This window comes from Hyposmocoma kahamanoa, unplaced genomic scaffold, assembly GCF_003589595.1.
Source record: "Hyposmocoma kahamanoa isolate Upper Pololo Valley unplaced genomic scaffold, ASM358959v1 94, whole genome shotgun sequence".
Taxonomy (NCBI): Eukaryota; Metazoa; Arthropoda; class Insecta; order Lepidoptera; family Cosmopterigidae; genus Hyposmocoma; species Hyposmocoma kahamanoa.
Genome location: NW_020654878.1, coordinates 11,612,800 through 11,635,307, shown reverse-complemented (window position 1 = coordinate 11,635,307; position 22,508 = coordinate 11,612,800). Strand labels below are relative to the sequence as shown.

The 22,508-nt window shown below is 38.5% G+C and overlaps 1 protein-coding gene across 1 annotated transcript in view; it reads right to left on the bottom strand.

Moving 5' to 3' along the window:
- Positions 1 to 22,508, bottom strand: part of LOC113237909 (lachesin-like) — a 48,482-nt gene that overhangs the window by 6,625 nt on the left and 19,349 nt on the right. The window contains exon 5 of the mRNA XM_026474626.1: positions 5,092 to 5,223. Coding sequence (XP_026330411.1) covers positions 5,092 to 5,223 — 132 coding nt within the window. The remainder of the gene's footprint in view (positions 1 to 5,091; positions 5,224 to 22,508) is intronic.

The following is a 22,508-nucleotide window of genomic DNA, read 5'->3' as shown; positions in this document are numbered from 1 at the left end:
GACACCGTGTGGGGTGGGAGCTATGAAGATACTCAATCTTGAAAATATCTTTAAGAATAATGCTCAGCCAACACCTTCACATTTTATAGCCCTTGATTTATGCGAGCCCAGAAAATCTTCGTAATACTTACACCAAACGATTACAGTGCTTAAGCAATTGTTAAGGCTATTTCATTTAAATTATCAGTTCTTGTGTGTAATACCCGCCTGAGTACGTATCACCGCGCTATCTATTTCTATAATCAAAATATCTTGTTCAAAGTTTGTACTTAATAATTATAGCATAGTGGAGTTACTTCACAAAAAATAAATAAAAATATCTTTGTTGAGTGATTCAGAAATCGAAAAGTAGAAAAAGCCACTTTTTTGTAGCAGTAGAACTTCTCGTGAAAGAGTTCGTCCAGGGGACTTGTCAACTTATGTCTCAGGCTGACGGGCGCAGTGGCAGTATGGTGGCAGTACCACTTAGATTTTTGCGATTTATGGCTTATTTAAAATTATGGACAGGCGTGTAGACCAGGAAGACCAGGGTTCGGCGGGCGTCCGGGCCAAGCCCTCCGCCAGTGATACGTCTTCATGGGCATCTCTGGCAGACCCGGACTTTGTTATGGACTGGGTTTGTGGTTAGCTGCAAGGAGGAACAAGTTCGTCTGCCCCGGTAGATGGTGACCGGGGCGTTCGTCACGCGCGCAGCTAGCTCGTTTTAGTAGCGGTCTAGTTGAAGGCCTGAGGCGAGGAGACGCGCGGTGCATGTGAGTTGCCTTTAAGTCGGTGGCTATGCCCGGACATTGTCGCAGGACACTGCAACTTGACATCTCCGGCACTAGCCCGGAGAGCTAGTAGAGGATGAGCTAGACATCTTCCGGTCCCTCCGGCCGCATAGGTATTTGGGAACTGGAGAGACGCCGTTCATTCGGCGTCGGGAAGTGAGCGTGCCTTACAGTTCCGCCACCAATGAGGAAATTTGGTAGTCGGCTTAGAGTCGGCGGTTCAGCGGTGGCAACCGTTAGTCGTGCGGAGCGCGACGGGAAGTGAGCGTACCTACAGCTCCGGTACCTATCTGGAAAATAGGGAGGGTGCTGTACGTGCTCCCGGGGCGGCGCACCTAAGGCACTAGCTTTACGTAAGTGCATGAAAACGGGCTAATCTGGGGTTAGGACCTGACTTAGATGGTCCCTGTGTAAGGTTGCTTGCACAGGTCATAGTGTCCTTCCCGCATAACCAAGAGGTTGATAGGGAGGGGCACTATAAACAAAACTTCTGTAGAAAGATATGGGACTGTTAGTTTAATTTATTTGGTCAGTGTTGGTTTGTATACCATATATACAAAACCGGTAAAAAGCATATCGGACGCGCGCATGAAGAGGCTTTTTAGATCCTGTTTAAACTTTGCAATGAAACCAGGGTTAAATTTTAAAAGATGCACGGTATTCGTTAATCAGTTTATGTTAGAACAACTTTTTGAAAATGTAAAGCATGTTGTTAATTTAGAAAGGTGATTTTTATTGTATTTTTGTTGCATGTGCGATGATTGCACATCTACTCCTATACGTTCCATTGCTGGAGACGGAAACTTCTCTGAGAAAAGTATATAGACTACATTCCGTCATACTGGCTCTACGAGGTCCGGGAATTTCACATAATTTTAAGGAAATTAAAAATCATTCTCTTCTCTTCTTTAGCTAGAATTCACAATTATGTACGTCAGGTTTTCGGTACATGTATATTTACTACACAGTATGTTAATGCTAGTTTTCGTTTAATGGAGACTTGTAGGTTACATCACGAAGATTTCCTTTGTAGTTAAATTTAGTGGCAATCAGTAAACCTATTTCTGCTTATCTAGCTTTTCCATCAAGCAGTAATGTGAGCATCAGTGAGTTTCGGTTGTGAAGGGTAAGTGTGCTGGTAAAATTACAGGCACATGAGACTTTTCAACTAATGTATCAAGGCGACAGGCGCAGTGGCAGTGCCCCTTAGATCTTCGCGATTTAAAGCTATGAGCATCACTGCAACTGTTATAGACAGGCGTAGCGATACCACCAGACGCACGGCTTGTTCGTCATCACTTGGAATCTCAAAAAAAACAGCATATGATTTGAAAAGATTTAGTTAGGGTGTAGTCACACGACCTGCATTCCGATTGCATCCAGACTGCATTTATAATATCTATATAACGATTCATGTGTGTGGTAAGTATTTAATAACCGGCTTCAAATCTTAGAACTAGAATAGTAATGTATGTTAGTTCTTCTTCCTTTTTATGAACAAGGCTGTTGGGGGCGGAGAAACACTCCGCCACTGTGCTGAGCTACAGACCTTTTTATCTCTCACCACTAATGTTGTTACTAAACATTATTGTATAGCTAATATTTATTTTTACTTATTAATATGTTGAGATAAATAAACGATTTCATTATTTATTATTATTAATTTAATTGATTTTATGCAGTTGGAAAGTAGTTTGTGTGACGACACTCTTAACGGTTTAAGCCAACAAGATCGAACCCAGAATTTCGTATATAGCATGCTACTGTTCTCCCACGTAGACTAGTTAACACAGCTTTTCAATATAAAATTGTTGTGCAAAAATCACAATCTCAGAATATGAAAACGATATTCGTTGAATGTCATTCAGTTTTATGCTCCGACCTCGACACACCCAGATGACGAAGTGGAGGTTATGTATGAGGAGATTTCAAAAGCCATGCATAGCTACAAAACCGGTTGTGATGGGGGACTTCAATGCAAAGTTGCCGGATGCCGGATGTTGGTTGATTTCAAGGAAAAGTAGAACCTGTATATGATGAACACCTTTTTCAGGAAATCTCCAACTCGAAAATGGACCTGGATGAGCCCGGACGGTAAAGTAGAAAATGAGATTGACTTTACCAATACGACGAAAAAGCATATATTCAATTATGTCTCTGTGATCAACACCGTTAAAACAGGAAGTGATCACCGGTACGAGGCACATTGAATATCAATATCCGGCTGGAAAGAACTCGACTGATAGAATCTACGCTCCGACCAATACCTGCACAACTCCAAAACCCCGAGAGCTATCAGCTCGAACTTCAAAACTGAAGTTAAAGTTTGAAGTGAGAAGAGAAACTGACCTTGCAAACTGCATAAATGTGGACGACCTAAACAACATGGTGGTGGATACTGTTCGTACGATTGGGTCCAAGTTTTTCAAAACCCACCGTACCAGAATAAAGAAACTCTCCGACAAAACACTCCAACTCATGGAACATAGAAATGAAATGAGGTTACAGAACTCAGAGGAAGCAAGTCACTCAGGCGGCTAAATAGGCAGATATCGAAGTCTTTGACTAGCGACATACGCCAATTGAGTACAGAGCGTATTAAAGAGGCCATTGAGCGGAACAAAGGCTCCAAGGTGTTCGCAAGAGATCTGTCTATTGGGCAAAGCCAACTGACGAAGCTAAAAACTGATGACGGTAGCATCATTTCATCTAAGCCTGAAACCCTGAGGGAGATAGAGAGTGTCTATCGACAGCTATACTCCACGAAAGCACTTATTGAAAGCGAGGTTAAAGATCCCAGAGCCAAGCTTACCCGAAATTATACCGAAGATATCTCGGACGTCAGCCTGTATGAGATTAGTGTGGCTCTCAAACAACTCAAGAACAACAAAGCGGCGGGCGATGATGGAATCACTACAGAACTTCTGATAGCGGGCGGCAAGCCGATACTTAAAGTCCTCCAGAATCTTTTCAATTCTGTCATCGTCGAAGGTCAAACTCCCAAGGCATGGGGAAGCGAAGTCGTTCTGTTCTTCAAAAAACTCTAGAAGAACTATCGGCCAATCTCGCTTCTGAGCCATATCTATAAGTTGTTTTCGAGAGTTATCACGAATTGTCTCGCTCGCAGGTTTGACGACTTCCAACCTCCCGAACAAGCCGGTTTCCGAAAGGGTTTTAGTACCATAGACCACATCCATACGCTGTGACAGGTTATACAGAAGACCGAGGAGTATAACCGGCCACTTTGCTCAGCGTTTGTGGACTATGAGAAGGCCTTTGATTCGATCGAGACCTAGGCGGTGCTGCAGTCTCTCCAAAGGTGCTAAATAGACTATAGGTGTATAGAGGTGTTAAGGTACTTACACAAAAACGCCACTATGTCTGTCCGATTACAGGATCAGAGCTCTAATCCTATCCAACTGCAACGAGGCGTGAGACAGGGAGATGTGATGTCACCGACAATGTTAATTGCTGCGTTGGAGGATATTTTCAAGCTTCTGAACTGGAAAGGACTTGGCACAACATCAATGGCGAGTACCTAACATACCTTCGATTTGCCAATGATATAGTTTTTATGGCTGAGACCTTGGGAGACCTGAACACAATGCTCGAAAATCTTAGTAGTGTTTCCTAAAGAGTGTGTCTTAAGATGAACATGGACAAGCCAAAGATCATGTCGAATGTCCATGTTGTACCCGCTCCAGTTAAAATTGGGAGCATTACACTCGAAGTTGTTGACCATTACATACGTATACCTGGGGCAGACTGTAAAGTTAGGTAAGTCCAACTTTTCTCGTCGAATCCAGCTCGGATGGGCAGCGTTCGGGAAACTACAAAAAATCTTTGCGTTCAAATTACCTCAATGTCTCAAGACGAAAGTCTTTGACCAGTGTGTGTTGCCAGTGATCACATATGGATCAGAAACGTGGTCCCTCACTATAGGCCTCATAAGAAGGCTCAAGGTCACTCAGCGGGCAATGGAGAGAGCGATGCTCGATATTTTCCTTCGTGATAGAATCAGAAATGAGGAAACTCGTAGGAGAACTAAGGTAACCGACATAGCTCGAAGAATTGCTCAGCTGAAGTGGCAGTGGGCGGGGCACATAGCTAGGAGAACCGATGGCTGTTGGGGTGGAAAGGTTCTTCAATGGCGACTGCGCACCGGATGGCGCTCAGAGGGCGCTCGCGGGAAGCCGATGGATGCGGGCAGCGCAAGACCGATCGTCGTGGAGATCGTTTGGGGAGGCCTATGCCCAGCAGTGGGCGTCGTATGGCTGAATGATGATGATGATGATGATGATGTGCAAAAACCTGGACTTACAGTGGACTTGCACGTGGTATCTCCGACTGACAGTGGGCGGGATCCCGTTGCTGGCGATGCAGTAGTATGCACCCATATCAGTTCGTTGTACATGCGCCAATTCCAGACATTCGCCTTTGAAACTTGTGACAACTGCAACAAAAAATACATTGATCAAATATGCGGCTAATATACGCCGAAAAGAAGATGGAGGAATTTGTGGATGAATTTTAAAAACATGATATACGTGTATGAAAGAAGGAAACAACGATATGAAGTCCATACTTTACCAGAATGGAGCGGGGAAGAAGAGTATTACGACTACCAGTAGTTTTTTGTTCTTTGATTTGAATGATTTACTGTTTACTTCTTCTACATTCTGCTCGATGAATCAAAGACAGTAAGGTTAGTGCGCTGAAGCCAACTTATATTATAAGTATAGAAGGATGATTATTGGTTGCTATGCAGTACAATAAATCCATATATTCCCAAGAGTGTCCTGGAAAGCATGTAAATATATCGCTATAAATCCAGGAGACGAGTCTCGATACTACGTGTCTTTAGCATTGTGATATAGTTATAATTTATTGCGATTTTCTTTCACCATAAGGTTAATCGTTCTATTTGCAGGACTCCAAATGGATTATTAAAATGAAGTTCGTTTTTCTCCAACTTTTTCTAATCTCTGAGTCACACAACTTAAACTTCGTTATTCAGTATTTTAGTTCGAAGCGAAACGATGCTGGTCGGTTGCTGAGGAGAAAATGATCGTTAACATTTTATATTTATGTCAATAATTAAATGTCAATACAGGAAAATGCTGGCAAATTACTTACATCTAATTATCGAAGGAATTACGCACTAATGATTTTTGTCTCAAGGACAAAGAAATGATAAATAATACGTTGTTTTCTTTGCTATAATTTTCCTTTGATGTGCACGTGTAAAATATTACTGTGCAATGAACGTTAACGACAGAACAAAAAAGACGTAATATAATAATTCATAATATTCTCCAGGCTATGGTTTTCAGTGATCCGTGGTTAAATTAGGTTGTGAATTATTTCGAACCTTCGATGAATAATAAATCATTAAAAGTTTAAATATGCATAGGTAACCCTTAAAAGGGTACTACTAAAATAAACCGTGTGACAATTTGTTACGCGGACGGGTGCGTGTACAAGTAAATCCACTTTCTTTTTATTTTTAAACCAACATTAAGCACTGTTTTATTTACGTTTACGTTTAACTTACTTTTGCAATTTCACGTCACCTTTTACGTTAAGCTGCCTTTGAAATTATCATCGACTTACTAATTTGCTTAATTGAGCCAGAATTTAATAACTATCTCACGCATACATCGGCAAACGTTTAACTAATTACAAAATTAATTATTGTGGTAATTAATACCGTGAAATCAACTTACTGTAAACTCCGCGATAATTTGTGTATTATTTAAATCTTTACTTGCGATCCGAAATTAATTAATAAATTGATAATAAAACTGAAGCATTGATAAATGTTTTTACTAAAAGGACCGGGATAAATTACATGGAAAAAAGCTGTCGGAGCTCGCTTTAGAAGCACAGTGTTTAAGTAATCTGAGCTTTATTTGTATGTGGTGTTTTCCTAAATTTATACCGTCGGAATCCGTAGTCATTGAAGCGCGAAAAAATATTCCGACGCCGCTGCTGAGGAGATGAAGCGTCTATGTTGAGTGCGGCATTTTTTTGTTCCGTGGAAATATCGTCCATTCTGAAATCGCTTTTAAGTATAAAATCTTTTATTATGCGAGCATGGTTCATTTAACGCGACATTAAGTGAATTTGTCGAACAATGTATTTAAAAAAATGAACGGGTAAAGAGCTGTGAAATGCGAAAGAATGTCGGTAGAGTTTCTATTAATCGCTGTCGTGAGGGATGGTAACAGTTCAAGTAAAATATTATATAAATTATTTGTCTGATAATAAAATAACAGACAAATAATTTTGCTCAAAATTGCTTTAAAAGCAATGTATGCCGTATGGAATTCACAACACAGTCCAATGTTTAGCTTCCCAAGCAACTGGAATTAAAATCAGTGTAACACATAGTTCTATCCATGAAACGGTGGACCACAAAATTTGCGTATCCCAGTCGAGTAATTAAGAGACCTGAAAAGCCAAAGCGGACATTAACAAAGTGCACATTATGTTTAACGAGACAGCAATCGACTGGTATAAATTAGTTGTCGTCGAACCGTGAAACAGCACATTAGTGTCCCGTTTGCTAATGACGTCAGATATTTAGTTAATAATAATTGAAAAACAGTCGTACTATACAACAAAAAGGCTTGCGTTGTGTGTAGGGTGTGGTCTGCCCCCAACCTCGGGAGGCCGGGAGCCCCATGCAGAAGGCTATACGCCGGGGTGACTCGGAGTGTGGCCTTATACGGGGCTCCCATTTGGAGTGGGGCCATATCAGCGGCGACGAAGGCACTGCTGAGGAGGCCCCAGAGGGTGGTCGCCCTGCGAATGTGCAGGGCGTACAGGACGGTGGCCTGCGCTGCCGCATGCGTCCTCGCCGGTACTCCGCCGTGGGACCTCGAAGCCGAGGTCCTGGCGGAGGTCCGCACCTACCGGCGGGGAATGAGGGACCGAGGCGAGCGACCCGCTCCCCAAGAGGTGGAGCGGGAGCGCCGCCTCGCGGCGCAGCGCATGCGGGACCGGTGGAAAGAGGGCTTGGCGGATCCCCCCTATGGCGCTCGTACCATAGAGGCGATCCGCCCTGTCCTCGTAGAGTGGGTAAACCGGTCCCACGGGCCACTGTCGTACCACCTTGAGCAGGTGCTGACCGGGCACGGCTGCTTCGGTCACTACCTGCACAAGGTGGCGAGGAGGGAACCGTCCCCGTCGTGTCACGAGTGCGGCGCTGCGGATGACACCGCGCAGCACACCCTAGAGGTGTGCAGCCGGTGGGATGAGCAGCGCCGCATTCTGACGGGGACTGTAGGGCAGGACCTCTCGCTGCCGAGCGTGGTTGCCGCCATGCTCGATAGCGAGGAGTCCTGGGAGGCGGTGGCCTCCTTTTGCGCAGAGGTTATGTCGCAAAAGGAGGCCGCGGAGCGGGTGCGCGAGGACGCGTCGGACGCGCACCCGCTCCGGCGCAGACGTACGGGGAGAAGGCGAAGGCAGTTCGCTGCTCGCCTGATCCCCTAGTGAGACCAGCGGGCTCTGGACAGGGACTCCGGAGCCTGCATTGCACGGCCTCACTCGTCTGGGGCGCGGGTCGGAGGACAACCGACTCGCCCCTCCGTTGGCGCGGGAGCCCTGGCGTAAGCTAGGGCGGCCGGGCGGCGTCGTGGTGAATGTTCACTGATCCCACGGCGCCGACTCAACCGGCGAGAGGGAAACCCGGGGGGGTTTTAGTGGGGTAGGCCCTCCAGTCTGGAGGGAGAGTCCCCACATAACCCCTGAGTCTCCCTGGGCTCAGGGGTATCCATAAAGATTTCCCCCCCGTAAAAAAAAAAAGAAAAAAAAAAGGGTGTGGTCTGCAGATTAGTGTACAAGGTAGCGCACATATCGCTCCCATGGTTCCGTAAGGCCACATCTTCAAAATAACAACTTTTCAGGACAGAGGTTTAAACATTCTATGGACGAAATTAGTAATAATAATAATAAACTTACACACTCATAGCCCCGCACTTGGGAAACCCTATGTCGCGAGTGCCATGGACACATACATAGACAACCACAAATTACATCCCAAGAAACGAGAGAAATAAATGTAGGCCATACAAATATTTCTCTCGGCCCGGGAATCAAACCCGCAACCTCAGCGTGGCAGCCCACCATGGTAACCGTTCGGCCACGGTGGTAATTAATATATAATAATTAAATAAATATCTTTTTTATGCTTAAATAGGATAGTTGTAAAAAATCACATGTACATAATTTAGGAACAGTAGAGCTCCTTGTGAAAGAGTTCGTCCATCAAAGTACTGCCACCTTATCTACATCTTTCAGCCGCCAACCAGTACTGTGACTAGTACTGTGTTCCTGTTATGAAGGGTAAGGGTGCTGGTGAAATTACAGGCACTTGGGACTTGTCAACTTATGTCTCAGGGTGACGGGCGCAGTGGCAGATCTTTGCGATTTAAAGCTCTGAGTGACACTGTAACTGTTATGGACAGGCGTGTCGCTTACACCGGGCCCTTGACTTATTCGTTCCGTCACTTGGAATCATAATAAAAAATTGTTTCATGTAGTATTATTTTTATGACTTTCACGTGATAACTTGATACATAATTACTTGACGTATAATTACATGTGGCTTTATAATAGGATATGCTGAATAATAGCAGAATTTACAGAGTATAGTCAATTGTTTCTTAGACACTAGAGTACATTAATTTCATTGCGGTTCGTTTATTTGCTAAATGCAAATTTTGTTTCAAATTTTAATTGTAGGGTTCCATTTTTGGAAACATTTCCTCGATGTGCTCTGTTACTGACATTTTAATCCGAAAAAGAGGCCGCCTCTCCCGACTATAAAGCCGTACGTGACTGAAATAGGAAATGTATTAGCCTAATTTGGTATTTTTCTTGATAAAATTAGTTCAGTGCACAAATTTCTCTTCTTCGGCTATAATGAATTGACTGTCATTTGTTTCAGGTCGTAGGTACGCGTAGGTATATAATTAATTATTCAGTGGTTTGAAGCTAGTTTTTGTTTAACAGGGAAATGAGTGCTTTAATTTACTCTTTGGACTTTCTTAAGACTGTTTTACTTTACGCTCAAGTTCAAACAAAAAAAGTAATTAAGGTTCGCTTCCTGCGACATTAAATAAATCGAAATGACTGAACAATAAAATCGCTTATGGATATTTAAGTTTCCTGGCAATTTCTTTTTGATGAAAACGTTTAATTGTAATAATATTTTTGACCTATACTTGTGGAAATTATTACAAAAAATTACAGTCGACCGATACTATTGATCGATAAATACTTATCATTTATATATATTTTACTTACACTTTATCTGAAATAGTCAACATAGAGCAATAATTCGATTGATACGAAAGTGATATGTTGATGTTAGGCAAGAAATTAACAAGTAAAAATCTGAAATGTAAAAATATTGTGCTAACATAAAGCACAATATTCAGAAAATACGTTACACTACAAGGTAATAATTTTATTTTATGATATAAGAGCGAGAATGAAGTAGTCGAAACAAAATGAGGATCAAAAATAAACTGACGTTTACTAATAAGGCTGGCAAACGAGTATCGTCACGAGCATAGTACGCGGGAAAGCATTATTTGCATTATAAAATAGGAAAGAATGCCTCATTTTTATTTTACGTCCCTCCTTCCTATATTGAATGACGATAAAAGGGTTCCGCCCTCGAAAATAGATATAAAGAGGGAACCGAGCGCTACTTACACCTTGCGTTTTATATTTAGGAGGATATAGCCGATTCGTTTTCAACCGTATTGTATAGAACACTAAACGACACGACAAAAAAATTCTAATCGTAGCGTGAAAAATACGTCTGACAGAAGGTAGCGTCTGGTTTTTGATCACATTACACAGCAAAGCTATCCAACACTTTGAATTTTGTATACTCAAAATACAAAATTAAAAACATTGACAATAAAAACAAAGTACATTAGTACTACATAACTTACACCATTGTGATAAATTTGATTGTTTGTAAATGTATTTACCCAACCCCATTTCAGTAAAATCTTTTTGGTTAATGATATATTATTTATACTGATTATTTAAATGTTATGTAATGCTTCTTCTATTTGTAAATTGTACAGATGTATTGTGTGGCTACAGTTCGCATCATGATGAACCTTCACGCGATTAGAAACATTGTTGTATATTACTTTTATATGGCAAATAAATTTAAAAAAAAATATTTTCTTCTTGCGTCGGCGTATAAATAATTTTAAAGTAAAAATAAAATTGTGTTCTATTTTGACCAAAATACTATCCTTCGTGTATATTAAATTTAAAAAATCAGTAGATTGTTATGGATACACAGCTGCAGAGATCAATGATTCGTCGATAGGTAATACGATTTAACAGCTCTCGGGTTCCCGGCACCGCGTGCATAAAACATCCCCGTGTAACCGAACCTTGCGAGTGAAATAAATTATTGTGGAAATCCGAGTGGGGCGATGTATCTGCGATCTTATCACGCCGGTCTCGCAGCGCACTGGTTATGACATTATTAAACTAGACCGTACGGATCCACTGACGCTAAAAAATACGTGACCGCTTTACACAATTTTCCCGCGCTGAAAAACAGCCCTACAAATTTAAGACCGGTACTGACAGCCACGAATAAATTATGTTAATGAACGCTTTCGAAGCGCATCCGTTGATTCGCCCGATTGGATGGTTTTTCTTCCATTTACATAATAACCGGGCGTGTAAATGTTGCATGTGAGAATGTTGCATTGACTCGATGTTGTGGATAATGTTTCGTTGCCTGGAGCGGAAACACGAAAATATGCAACTAACACAGCAGGGTGACATTAAAGGAAATGAACTGAAATTTCACTAAATTGAAGTAACGAAGATAAGTACCGTTACCGACTCATGTGAGTCATTTAATATAACAGAAATTCTGTCCCCCTTTATAACTTCGACACTCATAGTTCAGCGAAATTTCTATTCTCGTGTCGTAATAAATGCGCTGTGAGTGAAAACTAACGCAACTTTGCACTACGTTTACAGTCCACGTCGAGAACGTGACGACACTCACAAAATGCAACTTACACGTTAAACGCATTAGGATTATGTTCTTATTTAATCATAAGTCGCTATAAAAATACTGCCGTTCAACAGGAAAAATTAAAACAGTTTTACAAAATTAAGTACTCTCTTTAAATTCTTCTCCACGACCCATTCATAAAGCATTTTGAAAATTACAAGTTCTTTTACGATTCGCTATTAAAATAAATGTGACCGGTAGCCGTGGTAATCTGCGTATCGATTGTTTATACAATATTCAGCAGTTATGCATATTAATCAGGTAATTACGTTTCCAATTGATTTCACGTGCGCTTATTCTGGAGATGCGACGATGTGAATGGTAAATGATGTGCTTTAATGTGATTCGATGTGACAGACACCTCGCGTTCGCAACTCCCATATTAAACGCGTCGCCATGATTGACGTAGGTATTATCGTACTTATATCACAATATGTAATATCACATTCTCGTCACGTAAGTATAAGCTTTTAGCCAAATAATGCGATGTTTTCTTTTAATTCTTTATTGTTTTAAAGAAGATTCCGTTCCAATATCAAAGAATCATTTATTCCATAGGTAAAATAAATTTACACTTGAAATCGTCACATTTAAGCTACTGCTCCTTCACTGCGCTGACTTCCCTGAGAAGAACGAGTAAGAAACTCTAGGGATTGCTCTTTTCAAATAAACTCAAAACAGAATACACTTTGAATCAAATTTGTGTGGAAACTAGAGCCATATCATCTTTCCATAAATATTTATCTAACACGTATTCTTCAATTTTGTAATATAACTTTTTAATTAAAATATTTTTAATGTAGTTTTTAAATTTAGAAAATGATAATCTTAATATATGCTCCGGAATCTTATTATAATAATCTCAGTACAGAGTACTAAAAAACCGACCTCAAAACTACGTGGAATTACATCTATTTGCCAAGTTTTATTGAAATCGGTTACCGGAAAGTGCGCAAACCCGGATTCATCCCCTAGTTCGCCACTATACGGAACATGACACATGAGATAATAAAAATCGGTTCTCACTACTCAAAGTATATTGAGAGAAAAATGCCTTGAATTGGAGAATAGCAAAATCAACCATTAAAATAATTGCTCCTTATAATAAAATTTACGCGCTAATTATAAAAATGAATCTTCATGCGTGAACAGCCACCCATAGAGGTGGATGATTTTCTTCAAATTAAATGGGACCACTATGGAGGCACCCTCTTTCCAACAAAAAAGAATCATCAAAATCGGTTCACAAATGGTGGAGTTATCGCGTAACATACATACAAAAAACATACGGTCGAATTGAGAACCTCTTCCTTTTTTTGAAGTCGGTTTAAAACGTATACAGTTCCCCATAAAAGACGCGTTGACCTTGGTTAAACGAAATCGTAATACCAGGAGTTTGAACTTAGCTCTAAGGTTAATATTATGGATATCTTCTTATTGAAATTATGTATATTTTACGGGCATTTAAAATATTTGAGTAAATGTACTGTGATGCTGCAGTCATGATACAAGTCTTTTTATAGTTTTCTCTGAGAGAAACCCAATGAATCCACCCTCTTCACAATGATTTACATAATAAAAAGGTTACAAAGCACTAATAATTAGGCTTGGCTGTTTTTAAGGATTAATCAATTCAATTAGATATGGTAATATGCTCCTTACAATACCGACATTATTATATTTAAGTTGTAGGTTACATTTCTGGGTCTCATTCCGTTTACACTCCATAACTATATGGTATACGTCTTCCATAATCTCGTATTCACAACCATTGAGACAACCAGCATCACCCATAATAAATACTTTATTCAGTGACAGGTATCATACGGACAATCAGATTATATCTCATAATTTTGTGGCCATCAAACCATAAAACCAGAGGGGTCCAAGGTGTATCGACTGAATAGTTTTATACTGTATTCCTTTTGTTAAGGATCTTTCATCAAAATATTCAGACTAAAAATCGTAACAATGTTCCTAATCTTACGTAAAATGTCCGTGTACCACGGTACATAATGAGATCATCATTCATTGTAGCATGTTTTGCAAATCGGTCCACTAGCTCATTTCCCCTGAGGTGAAATGATCCATTGTATTGAATGTGAAGGTATCCATTGAATGATTATTTTCTTATTAGCTTTACAGAATTGGACAAGCGTATTCACAATTTAATTAGCAGCAGTAGAGCTCCTTGTGAAAGAGTTCGTCCAGAGTAGTACTACCACTTTACCTATTTCTGCCGCCAAGCAGTAATGTGAAAATTACTGCGTTCCGGTTTGGAAGGGTAAAGGTTCTGATGAAGTTACGGGCACATGGGACTTGTCAACTTATGTCTCAGGGTGACGGGCGCAGTAGCAGTGACCCTAAGATCCTTGCAATTTAAAGCTCTGAGTGACACTGCAACTGTTATGGATAGGCGTGTCGATTACCACCAGGTGCAGGCCTTGTTCGCCCCGTCACTGGTACATTAAAAAAAACCAATTGACTATCCCTAAAAACTTATATACTGCGAATCATATGTTGTACATTTCTCGAATCTATAAATATAACGTTATTAACAAAGTCGATATATAGACTGTACAAATGATAACGCCCCGGAATTTAAGTAAACACAAATAACTGAAATTTGCTGTGGTAGCCTAATGGTTTGACGTGTCACTTTCAAGCAGAGGCCGTGGATACGAATCCGGTCTCGCACCTCCGAGAATTTGTGTGAGAAATTTATTTGAAATTCACCATGAGCAATAAAGGAAAACCTACGCATCCCTCCTCTCTTCGTCTTCTGTAGGGTTAGCACGATAGAGCGCGACTTGTGCGAGATATTACTATTATCTATGGGAGGACAGCAGTATCTTGCGCTATAAGTTACTCTCGCGCAAGTTGCGCCTTAAGGTGCTAGCCCTACTGGTCCCTAGACCGATGTGCACGCACTAATTTATATGTAGTACAATGCAGTGATACCGCTCAGGAACCTACCGTAACCTTTCCAAAAACAATCTTAATTCAATGTAAGCTTAAAGTGAGCTTATTATAATATTATTCATATTCGTAGTCATAAGCTGAGTCTTGATAGTCACGTTGTGAATTAGGAATTATAGTCTAATGTCAACTGTTAGTTTCGCCAAGGAGCGTATAGATGGCGCTGTCATAATTTTACGAAATAAACATCGGGTATTTTTATTTAACGAGAAATTATTTCTTATGTGCTATTAAATAAAAAATAACAAATATTATTCCAATTATTACTTTTAGTTTGACGAGTTAGATATTGTGACTTCTTTTTAATAATGATTTTTGATAGTTTATGTTTTTAAGTACAGCCTTCGGAAATTTTGAATTCCCGTAAAATTTTGGAGTAATATTTCGATTAAGTGTATGTATTATGAGCCGCCAAATTTATATAATAACAATAATGTGCCGTAATATAAACCGTAATATGTTTATTAAATATTCAGCATAAGCTGCTCATATTTAGATAAGTCACTACTGTGATATATTCTAAGATTTTGTGAGAGACCAATGAAGATTATTATTTTTATTATTATTTAGCATTTTTAAAATTATTTTTCACTGTTATTTTATTACCTCTCTGACGGATTGAATTCCTAATGAAGTCATACGTCAGGGAACTAAACTAGATAAAATAAGCTGAACTGGCCATAGGACGGTCATGTCTCCAGGAAGCTGATGTCCAATGGAGTATACTTACTGTTTAGTGGCGACTACGTTAAAGCAAACGTGTATGACGCCTTGCGGCAAGATGGAGGGATGACCTAAGGAAGGTGGCTGACGAAAATGGTGTGATGGTTTCCACCAAAGCTGTGCGAGGAAGCTGTGAAATGGTGTGTAGCTGAACGGTGCTGAAAGGATGAATAGCGGACTCTTTTCATCTTTGCGCGCTTGAGGTACGGTGTTGTGGGCTGCGTGGAGGACACGGTTCGTGTACCTCGCACACATTCCTAACTCGCATCCCTCACATACTTAGCTCCGTTAACCCTTTTCCACCAGGGTTGCTCTAATATAAACACGCGACGTGAGGCGCAAAATGCATCCATCAGCAGTGTCGAGTCGGCACAAATGGTTGCGTCACCGATCGCTGCTGCCGTCACGCGTCATGCGCCGCGCTCTGCTGTCCGCACCTCCGTCCCGGCGGGAAAGTCACGCGTGTACATGACAGCCCCTACAAGTGCATACGCTGCTGTAGCCGCTTGTACCAGCCCACCCGCCACTTCGAAACTCGAGCGGCGACAATCGGCTAAGAGCAAAAACAATCCTCCATGAGCCTGTCTCTGAAGTTGTAAAGCTACAGAGGTATGAGGACGGCATCACAAAGGTGGTGAAGAGGAAGAGGAAGCCCATCAGCCGTAACCAGTGTGGCACAGCACCGACAGGACTGAAGTTCCTGCTGCGGCCGGCCATACCGACAACGCTGCTGGACCTTTCACGACGGCATTACTCCACCAAGTCTGAGGAGATAGTGGAGTACATCGGACAGAAAGCCAAATGATGAGGGTCGAGCGGTTGGAGTCCCGCCATAACGTAAATTTTAATTCGTTTGTAGTGAGAGTGCCGACCGAACATCTATCGATCTTCATGAAGGAAGAGTTTTGGCCGAAGGGTGTCATGTATCAGCGATACCGCGGCCGGTTAACTGACACAAGGTTGCGCAACACGTCGCCGATAAGGGCAATTCATATAGATATGTTAGAAATAGTGTTTTAATATACATATTGTATGTATGTTTTTCCTTAAGGTATATATTATATGAGTGTTTTATTGTATTTGTTTGTTAGCCTATAAGGTATGTATTTATGGGTCTTTGTAACCTGAACGCAAATAAATAAATAAAAAAATTAATAAGCGATGCTACGAAAATGAAGTAATCCTATTGATGGATTTTTTCTCGCACACCGCCTAGCTACCTCGCACATCTCTGGTGAAATCGCAGCCTTAGACCGGGAGAGTTGGCATGCTCTAGGGTAGAGTTACACGCGGTGTATGTGATAGTTTTTATATTTTATAGTCAATATAATTGGGCGTTAACTAATGCCATCTACAAATTCCATGTAAAATTTATAAGTATGTTCACCAGGTTTCTCGTAAAAAAAAAATAAGTTTAAACTAAAATTAGTAAGTTTAAACGAAACTTGTGAAATAAGGTTACTTTCTTAAAATACATAATATTCAGTCATTTTAATGATTACATAATTCTCGTTTGAATTAATAATGAAATATATCACAATTTATCTGTTATAGTTTCACCATTGCATTTTGAAAGGTTGCCTTTTTGATCAACCACCATTTTGGACTGTTATATTATAGTTTATAAAATTAATGATATTTTGTGAATTAAGATAACTACGACGTTGATAAATAGTTGTTACATATGTACATTAAAATATTCTTGAAGTTTTTACTTTTCATCTTAGTACTGTATAATATTTATTAAATGTTCAACCAAGTGTACTGAACAATGCTGCTCTGTGATTGGACGATATTATGGTATATAAAATTGATGATATTTGCTAAATTAAGATATTTACGAGATTTATATAATTATTACAGTAATTAAATATGTATTGCCTTTGTTACTTTATACCTTCGTAATGCCTAACATTTACTATTTAGTTTAGTATTTCTTGACTCACTTGGTTGAGCACCAAGTGAGTCAAGAAATACGGCTCTGTGATTGGACGATATTATGGTGTATAAAATTAATGATATTTGCTTAATTAAGACAACTATGAGGTTCTTATATCTGTTATAGTTCTTAGAATATGTTTCAACAACTTGTTACGTAAAAGCTTTCATTCTCTTCAGCACTGCACAAATGTAAACGATAATTATTTTGTGATTGGTCAAAATAGTATGTATGTATGAATGAATTTCAAAGGAGGTTTTGAAGGGTATAAAAAGCATTGTAAAGCTGGAGGAGAGAGAAAAAGTGCCGAACCGAGAACCAGCTAAAGTTAAGTACCTACCTGCTTTGTAATTTGTTTTATTGCTACTGTCTAATTGTGTTGTGTAAATATAAGTAAGGTCACTTTGCTTGGTAGCAATAATGTAAGTTATTGCTACTACGCTTTGGCATAGTTTATGTACCTAAATGTGTGATTAGTCTTGCAATCCTTTATAAATAGTTGTTGTTTTAACTTGTCCATTTTAACTAATTTCCTTTTTCTAGCACAGTCATAATTCTGTATTAACTAGTACGTGAAATCCATCCTTTTAGAAGTGCTATTACTTTTACTTTGTTTATCCTGTTTCTCAATTTATTTTTTTACTACAACTAAATTACAAACAATATTGTTTTGTACCAAGTTTATAAATTAAAACTGAGTCATGTTTTTGAAAGTACTGCTTTTCATTTTGTTTTTAAAATTAGTTCGCAAACTATTTTTACTTTGAACACATTGACTTATTGTAAGTCAATGTTTGAACATCTAATTTTGTACTACCCTCTAATGGAAATAAATTTGGTTTACTAAAATTATGCTTTTGAATTTCATAGAAGTTTAACATCTTTATAATAGAATCTAGTAATTAGTAGACACAAATATGATTTTTCTAACATATGCGTATAAGTTGGTATGATTGATGATGATTGATTGTTGTTTTAATATAATGAGGTATTTGTAATCAATATTGTAGTATAAAAATGATCATTAATCGGTGTCTTATTCAAAGCATCTCTAATTAACCTGTGCTACTATATCTGAAGTTGCCCAAAAGATATCAGGAGATGACTTTTGTAATGTTCCGTTAGTAAACCTCATTGACGTAGGTATTATCATACTTATATCGCAATATACAATATTACATTCCAGACACGTAAGGCTAAGCTTTTAGCTAATAATGCGACGTGTTCTACTACTTGTAGAGTCACTTCATAGTTCAGATTTGACGTTGGATTTAGTTCATCTCGACAGTCACAACCACAAATTTAATATTTGAAGGTTTACGCTGTGTTTAAATGCGTGGGATATCTGCCGACGTATGATGTTGGGCTATAATTAAGTTAATTTAGAATAACGATTGTTTTATTAAACAGGTAACGTTTCGTTTAAGATACCTACGTAAATATGAACGTGGTGGATTTTGGTTAAAAATTTGATTTAATATATTTATAATTTTACATTATACTTGTAGAGACGTTATGAACGGGTGCCTGTTTGAGAAAGATTGAAGAAAAAATAAATTTAAGTATAAGAATAATAATACTTTATTATGTAAGTGCCGAGACACACAATACATTATCTTAAAACTAAAATATAATATATTAAACAAAACCTAAAATATAAATAATACCAACCAAAGTCAACACAGAAAATTAAATTGCATAGAAATGCTCTAACTAAACACATAATTATAATGAATAAACAACAATTATAAACAATTATATTAATAAAAAATGATAATAATAAATGCGTGTCGCGGCGCACGCTAAAGGGTCTTGCTCAGCTATTATATATATTTGTAGCTATACAAACTGAAAATCCACTTCTAGCGCTGGTTTCCAGCAAGCCTGATACCCGATTTAGTAAAAAGTTTATTGAACCTAGAGTAACTAAGGTGACGCGGGTTAGAGAAATCATCTAACACCTTCATAGGGAAGTCAATGTTTACTATAGGAGTCACCACATTTCTCCACACGGAATCACATTAAACCGGTCAGAAAGCTTTCTGTTCATTTATAAAGGCGAAAAAAACGATGTTGTGAGTGAAAAATTGGTCGAGCGGAAGCGAAGGCGCGACGTCCATTTCGCTCTTATTTATAAAGAATATTCTGACCAGCTTAAGCTGATTCAGCGTTAACTAGAGTGGAGAAGAATCTCCAGTGAATAATTATGAATAATTCCTTGGTGTGTACTCCGTTTAAAAATTCTACAAAAATTGCTGTATTACCTGACATTAAAAACGAAATCCAAAGGCCCAAGGAAACATTACGATCCCGAAATTAATCCAACAAAAGTATCAAGCAAGATGAAAGTCGTAAAAAGGTGCAAAATAATGCAAGGCAACAGTGTAGGGCTCGAAGCGGATATTCAAAGTTAATTCGTAAACTTCATAGTATTTCGCTCGCCAGCACCGAGCCGAGTTAAGACGTTAATTAAAACACTTTGCCCAACTTTTAGTACTGAATTTCTGAAGTAAGGCAATCAAGTTAATAGCTCAATCAAAGATCAAAACAACCCTATCACAATAAATATATAATTACATCGGTTTATGCCAGATGCCTTTTATTGAATTCAGAATTATTCTTTCCAATGTTTATTTTATAACTTATACTTTAGTTAAATTACTTTGCATAAAACAAATACCTAAAACGTTTGACTATTTCGTTTTCGAGTGTTTTCTTTGAAGTAAGTTTTATATATTTCGTCTTTGAAGTTTATTGTTATGGAGTTCTCGGAACTTGAATAATATTATCTTAAAAATTTTGCAATTCATGTATATATACATGATTTACTCAATAATTAATTGCCCTGTTAAATGAAATATTTCACGTTTTCAACGCTTAACATTATATATAATAATATATTCTTCATGTAGTCTTACAAAGATTCACGGGTAGAAAATTGCTACATGTCCATTTGTTGTGCCTTCATATTGTTCTTAATTAATGTTTATCTACTCTCCTTTTTTCTATTCTACTTTGTTTGCAATAAAGTAGGAGTATGTTAAGTACAATCTCAATCGTATACGTTGCCAATTTAAAAAGTTTCACTGTTGTACCTGTGTGTTAGGTACTGAGTACATATTCAATCTAGGAGCAGAGTACAGCAAACATATGGTCGTTTTTAATCTAAATTTAACGGCTTGCCGGCGTTTATGTACAGCCCATTATTGCCGCAACCACTTTTCTCTATTTGTACATGGTGAAGCTTACAGCGCCCGCTTACAAGTGTTGTGAAATATTTTTTATCGAAATATCGAAAATTTTATTAAGCTTGAAATATAAATAGCAGGTACTATGAATCCATTATTTTTGTATGTAAACATTTCATTGCAACAAATTACAATTTTAATAAATAAAATTGTTAGTGACAAACCTTCACCTTAAAGGGATTTCTTTCAACTAACCTTTGTTGTAGACGTTTAGTCTGTTGTTATAGATGAATAACGAACGTGAACGGAGAAATTCAAAATAGATAACAATTACGTGAAATTTACATTGCTCAATGTTAGACAGTTTGGGACCAAACATCATTGTTAGAAACAAAAAAATGAATCTTGTAAACACATTTCTATTTTTAGGTGTAAACTTTAGATGCTAATTTGCAATGGTGTCCAGAAAATAACTAAGTTGTCGAAACGGCACAGGTCTTGCAATATACGCGGTTAAAAAGTACAAAAGTTTCAGACGTAGAAATCGCTTTTGGTTTACTTTGGTTACTTTGACAGTTTAATGACATACGACATTTTGTTTTGCTTGTAATGTTGCCGATATTAATACAATCTTTGTCCTACAAAGACGCGTGGTTAGTTCAATTCACAATCTGGGCCCCAGAGTGTCTTTGAAAGAGTAACTTAAGGAAATTGACATTAACTTTTTTACATTTATGAAAATGTAATTTATACTAAGAATAGTTCTTTTTATGAAAAAGAGTGGTAGACGTAACATTAATACGAGAATAAAAATAAACTGGCTGTTCTTGGCAATCATTTTGACAAAGTTACAAATTGATTTAAGAGGCAGTGTATAGGCCTATAATAAGATTCTCGTTGATATTCAAAATTTGCCATTTACGAGGTTTAAAACTATCGTGAAACAATAACTTTACACAAAAGGTTTAATAAAGATCTGCGCACTCGCAGAAGCTATATAATAATACTGAGTGCTGCGAGTGCGCAGATCAAGCATGGACAACAAAAATCCATGGTAATGATACGATTACCTATTTCAGGTTGTTTCGATATTTGAAATAAATTTACAATAAATGATAATGTGTACAAATGTTTATTTACAAAGTGCAACCCCTAGACTTTCTTACTCTTTCTTCTTAGGGGAATTTGCCTTACTAATGAGTAGTAGAGTTTTATCAATGTGACGATTTCAAGTGTAATTTGATTACTTTTTTTTATAATATCAAGTGACGGGACGAACAAGTCATGAGCCTTATGGTACGCTAGACGTCTGTCCATAACCGTTGCTGTGCCACTCAGAGTTTTAATTCTCAAAGATTTGAGGGGCACTGTCACTGCGCCCGTCACCCATAGACATAAGTGGACAAGTCCCATGTGCCTGTAATTTCACCAGCACCCTTACCCTTCAAAACCGGAACACAGTAATGCTGACATTACTCCTTGGCGGTAGAAATAGCTAACGTGGACGAACTCTTTTACAAGGAGCTCTACTGCTACTAAAACCTATGCAACATGATTACTCAAGTTTAAGTATAGTATATGGTATGGTATACTTGGGTTTGTGTTTAATGGAAATAAACTAAAACATGTGAACTATCGTACTTATATGCAAATAATTGCATATAATTTTTTAAATCCTATTTCTAGGTGTACTACGAACTAATAATTTATTATCGCAGTATATTACTTACATTGCAACTTGCTACGTAAATAAATATCTAAATTGAACATGGTAAGATGAAATTTAAAGTGTCACACCTGCTTACTTGTAATTTTAGGTTGAATCTTAGATGGCAATT